The sequence below is a fragment of the Podarcis tiliguerta genome, assembly GCF_965153285.1.
Source record: "Podarcis tiliguerta genome assembly, chromosome: 6".
Lineage (NCBI taxonomy): Eukaryota > Metazoa > Chordata > Lepidosauria > Squamata > Lacertidae > Podarcis > Podarcis tiliguerta.
Window position 1 is genome coordinate 53,867,658 of NC_139539.1, and position 13,999 is coordinate 53,881,656.

Consider the following 13,999-nt stretch of genomic DNA (forward strand, 5'->3'; position numbering starts at 1 on the left):
AACATAAGTTCCCTGCTTTATTGGTACCGATGTTCTTCCGTCTGCACCCTTAATTCCATGCACACACCGTGCCTCTGAGCAGCATGGCAATGGCATGATGGGACACGGGGCAGTAGTTGCTGTTTCTGATATTTTTTAATATTGCAAACCGCCCTATGATCTTCGGGCGAAGGGTAGTATATAAATTTAATAAAAAATAATAATACTGCTGTAGGGCTTTTGGATCCAGCTAAAACAAACAAAGAAAGAGAGGCCGCGCTCCATCCAGCCCCGTCAAGTCGAAATCTAACGCCCAAAGCAATTGCTCAGAACGCCTGCCAAAGATACGTAAATGCTTGCAACGCCCGCCTGTTCTGCCTCGTGTCAGCGGCTCCCGCTTCCCCAGGCTCAGAGCTGCATTCCCATTGGGCGAGCCGCGCGCGCTTGGAACGTTGCGTTGCCCTTTACTGGCACGCCGCCGTCACGTGGCGCGCTTTGGAAAGTTCTGCCGCCTTCGAAGGAGCGTTCCGTGGTGCTCGGGCGTTGCTGCTGAGACGCCGAGGCTTCGGAGCTCAGCTTCTTCTTCCCAGGGCGGGTTGCCTTCTCCTGGGCGGGAGAGCGCGTCCCTCGCTTGCTTTCTCCTGGCCGTTGCTCCAAGAAAAAGAGGGGAAAATGCGCCTGAAAGGCAAAGTAACGGCCACCCCTCCACGCCTCGTGCAGCAGGGCCGATTCTGCCGGGATCAGAATGCGGCCAGGATCTCATCCGCTCAGGTATTTGCGGATTAGAACAGCCCCTTTTGTAGGTCGGGGACCCCTCCCCCCAAATTTCTGCCTGGGGCAGAAGGGGCTTCCTTTGCTTTTGGAGATAACCTTAGCATAAGTATCTTACTCAAAAGTAAGTCCCGTTTGAATTCAATGGAGGTTACTCCCTAGGTGGATATAAGATTTATTTCAGGTTTATAACTAACCGTGAATTGAATTTAGTGAGGCTTGCTTCAAGGAAAGTAAGCGTAGGATTACAATATTAAAGTGAGAGCATGTTTACTCGCAGGTAAACTCCACTGCACGTTGTGGCTTAGACTACTGGAAGTGTGTTTGGTATTCTGGCCTGAGTAAATCAGTGTTTTCCAGGTCCTGAGGGAAGTTCAGACAACTCTCTGAAATATTCAGTGTAAAGTTTACTTCAAGATCAAATATGAAAACAATTCAATCCAAGTGTTATTTAATAATTGTGAGACGTTTCCTAGTTAGCCCCGTTCCCCCTTTTAAAATAAAGGCATTGCTGTTGCACAACATAAAGCATTTGAAATCTCCACATTTGCTGCTTGGGGTATAGATTATAGTTCTGTGGTCTCTTCAGTTTAGCAGTGGTTTTTGTTTTGTTGAAGTCTCTTGTCAATGCTGGGTGGATAATGAAAATCTCAGTGTAGTGTGGTGCCTAAGAATTTTAGCAGGTTAGAATCTCGCATCTTCAGGGGCCTTTGCAAATGGAAATGCTGTCTCCACCTCCCATCTGCAAGATCTGCATTACAGGATCCTTAAAATGCGCACTAAATTAATATATGTCACATGTTTTCAAGTATATGCAATTTAGATGGTAATATCCGGGACTGCTGTTTATGGACAATTTCTCAGTGCCTTTAAAAGCTGCATACCGGAAATCAACTGCTGGAGCTGCTCCTTGTTACAGTGATGGGAATAACTTCACCTGCTGAAGGCATACAGCTTCTGTCTATGAAAGAGCAACAAACCTATCAAAACGCAATTGACAGTTTCCCAAGAATATATATTTATTTGGAAGCTGCTACTTATTCCCTCGCCCCTTTTACAAAAGGCGCAGGAAAATGTTACAGATAACACATCTAAAGGAAGGATAATTTGCAAGTCAATTGTATAAAAAAGGGCAGCTGCATACACGCTCTATAAACATTTGCAAAATATTTTTTTCTACTTTTACAAAATATGTTCCCATACAAAGTGTTTTTCCTTTTGCAAATAGCAGTTTAATGGAAGCTTACAATTTTCTAGTTACCCCTAATTGCCGATTAAAAGTAGTAGTGAGAGTACTGCTTTCATTAGAAGTAGATGAGAGTTTCCACTGCAAACCTGAACCCACGCTTATGTTATTGGATATATCTGTACAGTATGTGGATCAGCTGAGGAATGAAACCTTAACATTTTGTTGATAATACCTAAGCACATAAGAACTGTCCTACTGGATTAGATCAGTCTGTCTATTGCAGCATTCATTTTTGGACTGTAGTAAGACAAATTACCCTAGATAGCAACCAACCAAAGAATTTATTTTATTAGCCAAAGGCAATAACAATTTCATTACAATTTGCCAAACTACAAACCATAACATACAGCATACATCAATTATGTAATAGAAGGCATCAAGGATTTAAGGAAAGGGAGTCAAGAGTTAATTAGTGTAATGTGCTAGCTCATACCTATCTTACTTGTGGAACCCTATGATAGCGGCTATCCAAGACCGCTATGGGCATCACCTTGAATCTTAGCTCTATAAAGGCGTTTCTTAAGGCACCAGGAATGAGTTGGGTCAAATAATATGCTCTAAAATACTGTTTTCAGAAATGAGAGCCATGGTAAGAATCTGGGTTTCCTAATTAAATGAAAATCCCTTCTGGGTTCTGTCCAGAAGATCCAATCCCAAAGTTGTCTCTTATGATGGGATTTGGACTTAAAAGAACGTTGAGATGGCCTCAGGTTCCTCACCTTAATATTTTAATTTGGGAAATGTTATAAACCGTATATATATGGAACGTACTTATAATGAAAATTTAATAAAACAGGAAAATATTTTTCAATACCACACAGATAAAATCCGCGGAATTTAAAAGTAAGTATACTTAACTGAATTATATGTCCCAGGCTACTTGATAACTTAAAGTTTTTAGCTGGCATCTGAAGCATGATAATAAGGTGCCTGCTAAATGTTAATAGGCAGGGAGTTAAGCGCCAAAGCAGGGCATGTTGGCAGTGACCATTCCCTATATGTCCTCAGGATCAGGTACTGAGAACTATACTGCCTCCGAACGTAACGTTCCATTTAGTTCTCATAATTTAAAGCTGTTGCTAGATTTCAGTCAGTGTTATTAGGTGATCGTAGCTCTGGTATTACAATAAGTGATGAATAATTTCACTTTCTCCATGCTATTCTCCATTAATTTTTCTATAAAATTGGCACGATTAAATTTCTCTTCAAATGTTTTAACCCATAACACTTGAGAATATCTGTAGTCTTAAGGGGCTCAAACCACAGGTACCTGTTCCACTCTCAGCCTCCCCAATGAAGCAGAAAGGCTTTTCACAATATGAAACACTTATAGCATAGGGTTTCAGATCTTGGGGAAGCTACCAAGTGCGTTTAGCTGAACCTGTTTAGAAGCTCAACATAGGAAGGTAGAGCATGGAGCAGGCATGTCTGCCATGTGCAGGAACAGTGGGAGCAGTGGCAGAGTGTACTTCTCCTTCCTCAGTTTGAGCCCTTCCACATCCTTTTTGAATGTCTGAGGAGGGAGAATGAGATTGGATAAAAACATAGAAGCTGACTTCTTATCTGAAACTTGCTTGTTTTATACAGTAGACTAGATTTTGTTCCCCAGTGTGCCTTGGAAAGTAGACAGAACTGAGTCCATAGAGGACTCAGAAAAACATATCCATGGCCACCCCCAAGTTTGTTTCTCATATTTGCTATAATAAATCTTGATGATGATGTTTGTAAAACATTCTGATTTTGTAATAAAAATTAAAGCGGACAGAGAATTGGAGCTCTCTTTTCTCTTTGTAGTTGATTTCCTTAAAAAAAAATGCAGAGGTCAGATTGAGTGCATTCACTGAATCTCTGACTTATTTGGACATTCAGGGACTAAAGTTGACATGAGTTGAAAGTGGATCATCAATCAGTTCCTCACAAGATCAGTTCCTCACTTTGTCATACATTTCAGCAAAGTTAGTGTTTCTATTGCTGCTCCATCCGGTCTCTTCTGCAATGCTTTTAGGAGCATTTGTGTGTCTGAAAGTAATCCCCAGGACTGGAGTTTCTAGAAGTTTTTTTGCAGGGTGTTTAAAGTCATGCATGCCCACTTCTACTCTAACATGTGGCATGGCTACATTTCTAAGTTTTCCCACATTTTCCTCATAATATGAGGTATGTGACTTTCTCATATGTTACAGGATATAAGTGCATACAGAGCAAGTGTTAATTAATACCTTGCTTGTACAGTACTATAAAATGTGAAGCCAGTGACCCAAGAACGTTAGAGAGGAAGTGTGGCTGAAACACCCTTGTGTATGTAGACAGGTGCTAATTCATGATAACCCTGGGATTGCAACCTCTGCAGCCAGATAAAGTAAGGGTGGAATGCCTCAGAGTAACAACCCTGAAAAAAAGCTTTAACTTCCCTTGCTGCTCAGAGGCAAGCTATTAGTCTTCTCGATTACTTACCTTCACCACAGTGCTATGCAAAATATTTTTCAGTTTTCTTCTAAAAGGTGAAACGGAGATGTTGTGTTTATATGAGTATAATGTATTTAAAAATTGAGTTAAATGCTATTGAGTTATTTCTGTTTTTTCTACAGGCTTCTCTTATCAAAGTAAGTACGTTTATAAGTACAGTGGTACCTCGGGTTACATACGCTTCAGGTTACAGACTCAGCTAACCCAGAAATAGTACCTCGGGTTAAGAACTTTGCTTCAGGATGAGAACAGTAATCGTGCTCCGGCGGCACAGTGGCAGCGGAAGGCCCCATTAGTTAAAGTGGTGCTTCAGGTTAAGAACAGTTTCAGGTTAAGAACGGACCTCCGGAACGAATTAAGTACTTAACCCGAGGTACCACTGTATGGTTGAGTAGAAATAAATGAATGCTATTCTTTGAAATACTTGAATGGAAGTACAGTAGAACCTCTACTTACGACTGCCTCTACTTGGGCCCGATCCAAGTTGTGACCGTGGTGAACCCGGAAGTAAATTCACGCAGAAGCGGCTTCTGCTGTTTGCACACGTGCAGATGCGGCTGCCACTGTCTACACATGTGCAGAAGTGCACTGCCGCTGAATGCGTCTGCGCACAGCAGTGCTTCTACCAGCGACCCGGATCGACTTATGGACGGACCTCCGGAACTGATTACGTCCGTAAGTAGAGGTTCCACTGTAAATGGATTGTGCCCAGCTGTCGTTTTGCTGGTGGAAGGTTTCTGTCAGTGGAAAGTGGAGGGAGGTAATTCCCCAGCCCCCCCCCCCCCTGTGTCTCCCCTAAATCGTCCCTGAATGGTCCCTGGAGAAACACCATTGAATTTAGTCCAATTTATTTATTTGACCAAAATTAAACTGAGGCTTAGTTTGCATGTTAAATCAAACGATAGCTTAGCAGTGGGTGTGCAGGAGAGCAGATTGGGGTCGCTTTGTTCTTCCCTAGTCGTTTTTCTCATGCACTTATTTCATAAGCTTTTATTAGATTCCAGACATCATGGACACAGCATCACAGTCCTGGAAGGGCCACATGGATGTTATCCAGACTGACCCCTCAATCTTATAACACTCAAGGGAATGCAATTTGTCATACAATACAATAGAATATAAGAAATAAAAGAAGCAATAAAATGCAATTAAGAATCACACAGTATCTAGTACAGTGCATCACAATTGCTATAGCAGCAATCCCCCCCCCCCAAAAAAAAATTAAGTGGTCCACCAAAGGCCAGCGTTTATGGGGTGGGGGTGGTGAATTGGGAACGGTTATAATGATACCTCCAGCCATCAGGCAATTTTGAAATCCTTCCACATTTTAGGCCAACATTTTAAATTTTCACTGTTGTTTTGAAATGTCCTTTAAAATACAATATAGTTTATGGATAAGGTAGTAGTAGTACCGTATAGGCCCCAAAATAAGCCACATCCCCCCCCCCCACATTCCGATTGAAAAGTTAAAGAGCGGCTTATATTCGCGACCTTACAGTATACAGCCAGGAACGTGGAGCAAACAGTGGCAGGAGTGTGACAAAGCGGCGCCCAGCCGACGCCAAGTCCGTCATCCCCTTCCCCAAGGCTGGGAAGGAAGAGAGAGCGAGGAAGGGGATAGGCCACCAGCAACACAGCACGGCTCTCTCCCCCCCCCCCCCCCCCAAGTATGCAGCGAGGAAGAGAGTGGCTTATATTCTGGTATTTTTTTCTCTCTTCCCCCCCTCCAATTTTAAAGGTGAGTCTTATATTCTGGTGCGGCTTATATTCGGGCCAATACGGTAGTATACCACCCTACACCTGTAGATCTCAGGGCAGTTCACAAAATAAAAACATATGTTTAAAAATATGGCCTAAAAGTAATCTTTGTATGGCTTTTAGTGGTTTGTGCCTCTGTTACTTCTCTAAAAAAGTCAGGAGATTTATTGTGGTACCATAATCCAGAGTTTGAGTTATCCACACTTTGCAGTTGCCTCCTGTCCATGTGTGCATTTATCACATACAGTATTTGAGATTGGTTGTTTTCATGGGACTTTGCATCAAACATGCTTTTTTTCCAGCTTTGAAAGTTTTCCAGAAAATACTGGAACTGGAAAGTTTTCATTTTCTCTAATTCATTTATATTAATTATGGCCCACATTTTGTCTCAAAGGAGACATTCATAAGCACTTACATCAAATAACAGTAAAAAAAAAAAAACCATAAAATGATTGAAAACAGAGTTTAAAAATGGAGAAGAGAGACAGCAAATAAAGATGCTAATACAGTTTTACAGTAAATAGATTGAGATCTGATTTAACGTGTAATGAAGTTAAGCAGACTGTGCAACCCTATGCATGTCTGTTCAGAAGTATGTCCCATTGAGCACCATGGAGCTTATTCCTATTGCATGTGCATACTATTGAAGCCTTAGCAAACAAAACTAAAAAAAAATGCCACCTTCGTTTTTTATGTGCTGTATAAATATCTCATTTTTCCCCAATAGCCAGAAGTAGTTGATCTGAAATATTAGACTAGGAAAAATCAATGAAGCACATTTAAAGTGGTATAAAAAATGTATTATAAGAAATTCAAAGCTTTACTTGGAAATTATTTTTATTGGATTACTTGTAAATATTTGAAGACAAGATCATTCAATAGCATATAGATCCCTTCCATTATTTAGATGGTGGTAGGAATATAAAGGCACTGAAAACATACATATCAGCATGCCTGAGGAGCTGTGCAACAAATGTATGTGTTTCCTAGAGAGAACGACTTAAAGCAAGTTTTTTACAAACTTTGATTTTAAGTTTTTTGAACAAGATTGTTGCATACAGTGGTACCTCCAGTTGCGGACGGGATCCGTTACGGAGGTCGGGTCGGATCCCGAGGTTTCTGCTACCTGAGGACTGCTTCTGCGCATGCGCAGCGAAACCTGGTAAAATACTTCCAGGTTTGTCGCGCGTGCATCCCAAAGTTTACGTAACCAGAGGGTTACATAAACGGAGGTTCAACTGTAGTGATAATGTAAATAAAAGGATAACTGTCTTAAAAAAGGGGTTGATGAGTACAGTGGTACCGTTCCGGAGCCCTGTTCGCATTCCGAAGTGAACGTAACCAGTGTCTGCGTGTGCGCGGGTCACGTTTCGGCGCTTCTGCGCATGAGTGTGATGTCATTTTGACGGTCTGCACATGTGCGCACGGCGAAACCCGGAAGTAACGCACTCTGTTACTTCCAGGTCGCCGTGGAGCGCAACCCGAAAATGCCTAACCCGAAGCGTATTCCTCCCAAGGTATGACTGTAACTGGAATGAAATTATGGTGAATTCATTTCTAATTCCTGTTGTTATACAGTGGTACCTCAGGTTAAGTACTTAATTCGTTCCAGAGGTCCGTTCTTAACCTGAAACTGTTCTTAACCTGAAGCACCACTTTAGCTAATGGGGCCTCCTGGTGCCGATGCACTGCCAGAACACGATTTCTGTTCTCATCCTGAAGCAAAGTTCTTAACCTGAAGCACTATTTCTGGGTTAGCGGAGTCTGTAACCTGAAGCATATGTAACCTGAAGCGTATTAAACCTGAGGTACCACTGTATTTGCTATTTTGCTATTTTTGAATTTTTCAGTGACGAGTGGATCCTTCTTACAGTCCTTTATTGTTTTGTGGAAAATGGATGCCAGTTGCTGATAAATATGTGGCAGTTGCAAAGTTCATGGAATCAGAATGGTGGAGTTGGAAGGGGTCTGAGGGTCATCTAGTCCAACCTCCTGCGATGCAGGAATCTTCTGCCCAATGTGGGGCTCAAACCCACGACCCTGAGATTAAGAGCCTCATAGCCCTACTGACTGAGCTTTTTTGCTTTGTTGACACAGGTAAAATAAAAAATTTTCACCCGGTGCAGTGTAGGAACAGGTAATCTGGTGCAATTGTTTTTGTTCCGAAACAACTCTAAAAACAAAGCACGGCTAGTTTATTAGGGTAGTTTAAAGGTCCCTTATTGTCCAGTGTCAGAAGAACAATTAAGTTTTATCTGAACGGAGCAGGGTGTCTCTAGACACAGGTAAACAAAGCACGTAGTGATATTAAGAGAGAGCGCTTGTTTCATTGAAGAATCCTTTAAAAACGTGAGGGGAAATGCCAGGGGGGGAGAACCATAAATCTGTTTCTGGATTGGAATATGTTCCATTGGAAGTTAGTAGCATATGGCAGTGTAGATCTCTGTGCTGCTAGTTTTTCTACAGTTAATGCCAATTGTCTTTCATTGCTAGAATATTTTAAGAAACCTCTTGGTTTGAAAATGTGCAATGTTTATACTCAGGGAGGGGAGGTGGCGAAAGGAAGGTCAACTTAGGAATTCCTTTTTTTAGAGAGATCTGCCATGCCCACTATCTTCTGCATTTGAAGGGCTCTGGCAACATTTTCATTTCATAAGGTTTTTAATGAGTGACTTGTGATTGCCTCTATATAAATTTTTAATGTTGATATATGTGGTTGATTTCTTTATTATTTTTACTCGATACAGTTTTAATCGTTTTATTCCTGTTCCATTGTTTTAATTGTGTAAGCTGCCTTTGAAAAGAATTACTATTCAAGGCGGAATAAAAATGACTTCAATAAATGGAGGATAAAAGAAAATCCCAGCTTGCTTGCTTGCTTCCTTCTGACCCAAATGGTATTGTTTCCACATGGGTAAAGGCTCATCCTTCTCAGGGGTTTTGAAAAAGACTTCCCATTTGAGTTTTATGTCCTGTTATGCGAGTGTGAGTCCTAGATTTAGAACAGAACCAGCTTGGAACTCTGAGGAACAGAGATGCAGGGAAGTTGCAGAATTTCTTCAAAGGCCTCTTTACTATACAATTAAAGCTTTAATAGTGTTATGTCACAAACTTTGGTTACTCAAGAGGTCCTCTGAGCCACTTTTTGTACCTAGAACATTTCCTTAAAAAATATTTCTCTTCCAAATGACTGCTCTGTAGTAGTGTCCGTTAATTGTACAGTGGTACCTCTGGATACGCACACCTCCGGTTGCGTATCCTTCAGGATGCAAACGTGGCAAACCCGGAAGTATTTTTCCAGGTTTCACCACGCGCACATGCACAGAAGTGCTCTACCGCCGCATGCGCAGAAGCAGTCCCTCCGGTTGCAGAAACTTTGGGATCCAACAGGAGCTCCGGAATGGATCCCTTTCTGGGGGAGAAAGAGCAAGGAGATTGTGAGCCGCTTTGAGACTCCTTGAGGGGCGTGAAAGGCGGGATATCAAGTCTAAACTCCTCTTCTTCTTCTGCAACCGGAGGTACCACTGTACAGTCATACTTCAGGTTACAGACGCTTCAGGTTGCGTGTTTTTGAGTTGCACACTGCACCAAAGCTGGAAGTACTGGAACAGGTTACTTCCGGGTTTCAGCTCAGAAGCACTAAATCGCGCTTTGCGCATGTGCAGAAGTGCTGAATCGCAACCCGCGCGTGCGCAGACGTGACACTGCGAGTTGCGAACGTGCCTCCCGCACGGATCACATTCACAACCCGAGTGTCCACTGTACTAGTTTATGTAGGACATAATTGTGGTTGCTGCATAATTTTGTCGTTTCAAAGTGGTTTTCATAGTTTTCAGCACATCTTTTAAATAACTTATGATTAGCTTGGGATCTTAACAGGATTTCTATTTCATAATGTGGTTCAGGATGGCATTTGACACATTCATTCCTTGCCCGCGCCTTAGGTGTGTTCCCTGCATGTTTTGAAGCTGAGGGACTATTTAATGGGTCTGTATAACATCTGAATTGGGTTTGAGAAAGGTGTGTAGTCGTATTCTGAACTGTAGTGTTGACTCCTTGCACATGAAAACTTTCTTCCTTCACTAATAGATTGAAAATGAGAGTACTGCTCTTTTTGTTGGAGATCTGTTTCAGTCACGTTGGTCTGGTGTGCAGTGCGGCATATGGTGGTATGTCAGTTGTTTGATATTGATTGGCTGCGTTTCGCTCTGGGGATTTCGGCTTCTTAAAAATGTGTCTTATGTCTGCTCACCTCCACTTTGCTGTTTGGCTCTATTATAAAACAGTGCTCTTAACAAACAGGATAATAAAAATCTTGAAAATCTAGGAAACCATGAATATTTTATTCAAAACAGTAATTATGCTTTGAAGTTACACTTTAAAATTAGTGTTCGGGAGATTAACAGAGGGACCTAATTGAACAGAAGAAAATGTGTACATCAATACTTCCTTGGAAAAGGGATGTATTTATTTTCAATGTAAATATGGGGAAATAGTAATAGCAGGCAGGAAGAAATGTGATGTTTATGTGAAGAAAAAGAAAATGATTGGGATCATCATATATTTCATTGGGAAATACTAATTGTGTCAGGTGAGGGTATGCCTCTCAAAGGAAACTGCACTACATTTTGATAACATTAGGAGACATATTCTTCAACCACCACCGTTGAGTCTGGAATTCTCTGCGGGGAATCTAACTAAGTCACTATGTGAGGGGAGTTAAATTTGCTTGCACCATGGAACTTTGCCTTCTCCCAGGTATCCATCCCTACCACCAAATCTGCTTGGAGGATTGAAGAGAAACCCAAAGCAGATCTGGGTGAGTGTGGGGGCTCAGGGGCAGGGGGAGAGAGTGAGCATCCTCTTGCACAAGTGAAAGTTGTTCTGCTTGGACAATTAATTGGATGCATCCCTTCATATACCTGGATTTCAATGTTCTGTACCTTCATACTTAGCCTTTAAAAATCGAAGTCACCTGAGTAGATTTATTAGGACAGTGGTACCTCAGGTTAAGTACTTAATTCGTTCCGGAGGTCCGTTCTTAACCTGAAACTGTTCTTAACCTGAAGCACCACTTTAGCTAATGGGGCCTCCTGCTGCTGCCATGCCACCGGAGCACGATTTCTGTTCTCATCCTGAAGCAAAGTTCTTAACCTGAAGAACTATTTCTGGGTTAGCGGAGTCTGTAACCTGAAGCGTATGTAACCTGAAGCGTATGTAACCCGAGGTACCACTGTATTGAGAAAAGAGCAGTAGCCCAGTTTAGATTGCCACTGTGTTGCTGGTTTTCCAGAGGCAGAAAATAGGAGAAAATGGGGATAGTTTTTATAATGGAGGTAGCTTGATTAGTGGTAAGGTTGCACAATGATCTATATTAGGACCATGCTTTATTTTATTACATACAACAGTATTAATGTTGGAGAAATACAGCAACAAACAATGACTTGCCTGTTTGACCTATCTGATTAAGAATTATTTAATTAATTTATAAATGCGCTGTAGTCAGCGGTGATCAGCAGTGTGGCCAAGTTTACAGATGACACCAAATGTTTCAGGAAAGTGAAAAGCCAAATCAATACGGCAAGGAGTTCCACATGGACCTCCATATTGGTGAATCAGTGTAAGTGCAGAGATGCACATATGGGCAATAAGAAAAACATATATACACTGATGTTGCCTACATTGGCAGTGACTAACCAGGAGAAAAAGATGTTGACATTAGTTATGTGTTAAATAAGTACTTAACCTGGTCATTTCCCTTTGCTGTTTGGCTCCATTAAAAAACAGTGCTCTTAACAAACAGGATAATAAAAATACTAATAAATTTGCATCGGTGCATTCCAGACCTTTTAAATATGGTATAGTCCAGACTACGAAAGGGGCTTTTGGGTTGTTGTTTTTATTTTGATTATGTATTTTGTGGTTTTATATTTTGATTTTATTCCATGAACTGCCCTGAGACCTCCAGGTATAGGGTGGTATATAAATTCAATAAAAAATAGTCATTTGGAGAAACAACAAACATTCTGTGCCAGTTTTCTGCTGAAATCACTCTCCACATCACTGCTGTTTACCCACAAACATTGGGGGGCTATTTCAGCAGAAATGGGACCCTAATCTAAATTCAAGACCCTTATCCAGAGCACCTCAAAGGGTTGTCCTGGGCAATTTCAACATGCAATCCATAGCCACCTGAATTGTGCCTACTCAGGACATCGTGGCTAACAGGACAACCATGGAGCTCTCAACACATCACTGCCCTGGCATATTGGCAGGTCATACTCTGAACTGGTCTTTTCCATGGTTACTATGGTTGATGGTCCAACTGATGGATTTGTAATGCTTGCCATGGGCAAACCATAGAAAATTGATGAATTTCTAAAAGTTCAGGAACAGCCATTTTTGGATAGAAGTAGTCTGGCGACAATAATCCATGCTCTTGATAACCTCCAGTCTAGGTTACTGAATTGCACTCTGCATGGGGCTGCCCTTGGAGACTGTTTAGAAGCTGCTGGTGCAGAATGCTGCAGCAAGAGTGTTGTCTTAAAAGTCTTTGCTGTCTGCCTATATGCTACTGAGCTCACTTTAAGGTTCTAATACATGACCCAGTTAGCTGAAGACCACCACTTCCTGTATATTCCTTTCTGGGAATTACAATCTGCTGGAGATGCCCTGTTTGTTAATTCACTGCTGAGTTGAGATTTGCACCTCTGAACTTGTCAAGCTACGATCTCAGCAATGGCTCTAGTCTTTAGGAGTGACCTCCCGCTGTGAAATTTGGCTGGTGCCAAATTTGCTTAGTTTTCAGGGCTGGCTAAAACCTTAACTCTGTAGCCAAGTTTAAAAGTGAGACTTTTGTGTATTAGGCTGCTGACTTTTGTAGTGAGGTGTTTTTAGAGCAGTTGGTTTTCATATTGTGTGAACGAGTGGTTTTTATATTTGTGTCAACAAAAATTCAAATGGTCTCAGTGATCTAATTTAGCAATGCATGTTTCACTTTTACTTAGTAAACAAAGTTAAAAACGTGGAAACGATGAAGCTTGCCCAATAATGTATTTGCAGTTGGCCTCCATTCATTACTAATGAACTGGAAGATGTTCCTATATGTTAAACTATGGTTAATGCCTTCCAAGCAGGGCCTGTTTTTCTTGATGGCCATTGACAATAGTTTCCTCCTGGGATGTTATGGTTAACAGCAACTCCCTGTCTTGTTTCCTTGCTTGCACAAAAGAAGCAGCAAAGTGGATGCATGTGTGTGAGGCTCATTCATATCGCAGCTTATTAAGCCACATTCTAAAATTGGAAACCTCCTAGGCTACATCTTAGGTAGGTGCCTGCTGAATGGGGGTGGAAATGGAAATCTTTGTTATAGCTGAGTAGGGAAGGGGAGTGTCTCTCCTTAAGGGGGTATAGTTTAGATGCAATAAGCCACATACTCCTGCATCCCTGAGGTATCAAGAAGAGGCCCTGTAGACTTTTTTGCTCAGCAGTCCCCTAGGTCCTGCAATCATTCATTGGACTCAGAAGCTGTCTTCATATGAATTGTCCAAGTGTAGATTACAGCACACAGTTGAGTCTTCTAGTGCATATGGACTGGATCATTACAGCACTCTCTCGTATTGAATCTTACCAAAAATAATGCTTTCTGTTAAGCTTTTGACAGAATTCCTGAAATCTCCAGCACCTACTGAAACTTAAGGCTGCATACACATGACATTCTAGAATTAATGGAGATGGAAGTTCTTCTTTTTTCTACGTAGTCCACATGCTGTCTAGATC

General features: G+C 41.6%; 1 protein-coding gene across 2 annotated transcripts in view; it reads left to right on the plus strand.

Annotated features, from left to right (window-relative positions):
* The first annotated feature begins 473 nt into the window (after positions 1-473).
* ELAVL4 (ELAV like RNA binding protein 4) overlaps positions 474-13,999 on the plus strand; it is a 92,153-nt gene continuing 78,627 nt past the window's right edge. Inside the window, exon 1 of one of the 2 annotated variants that reach the window (XM_083447887.1) lies at positions 474-750. In XM_083447887.1, coding sequence (XP_083304013.1) covers positions 652-750 — 99 coding nt within the window. In that variant the 5' untranslated portion in view covers positions 474-651. The remainder of the gene's footprint in view (positions 751-13,999) is intronic. The other variant, XM_083447884.1, reaches the window with a different exon arrangement.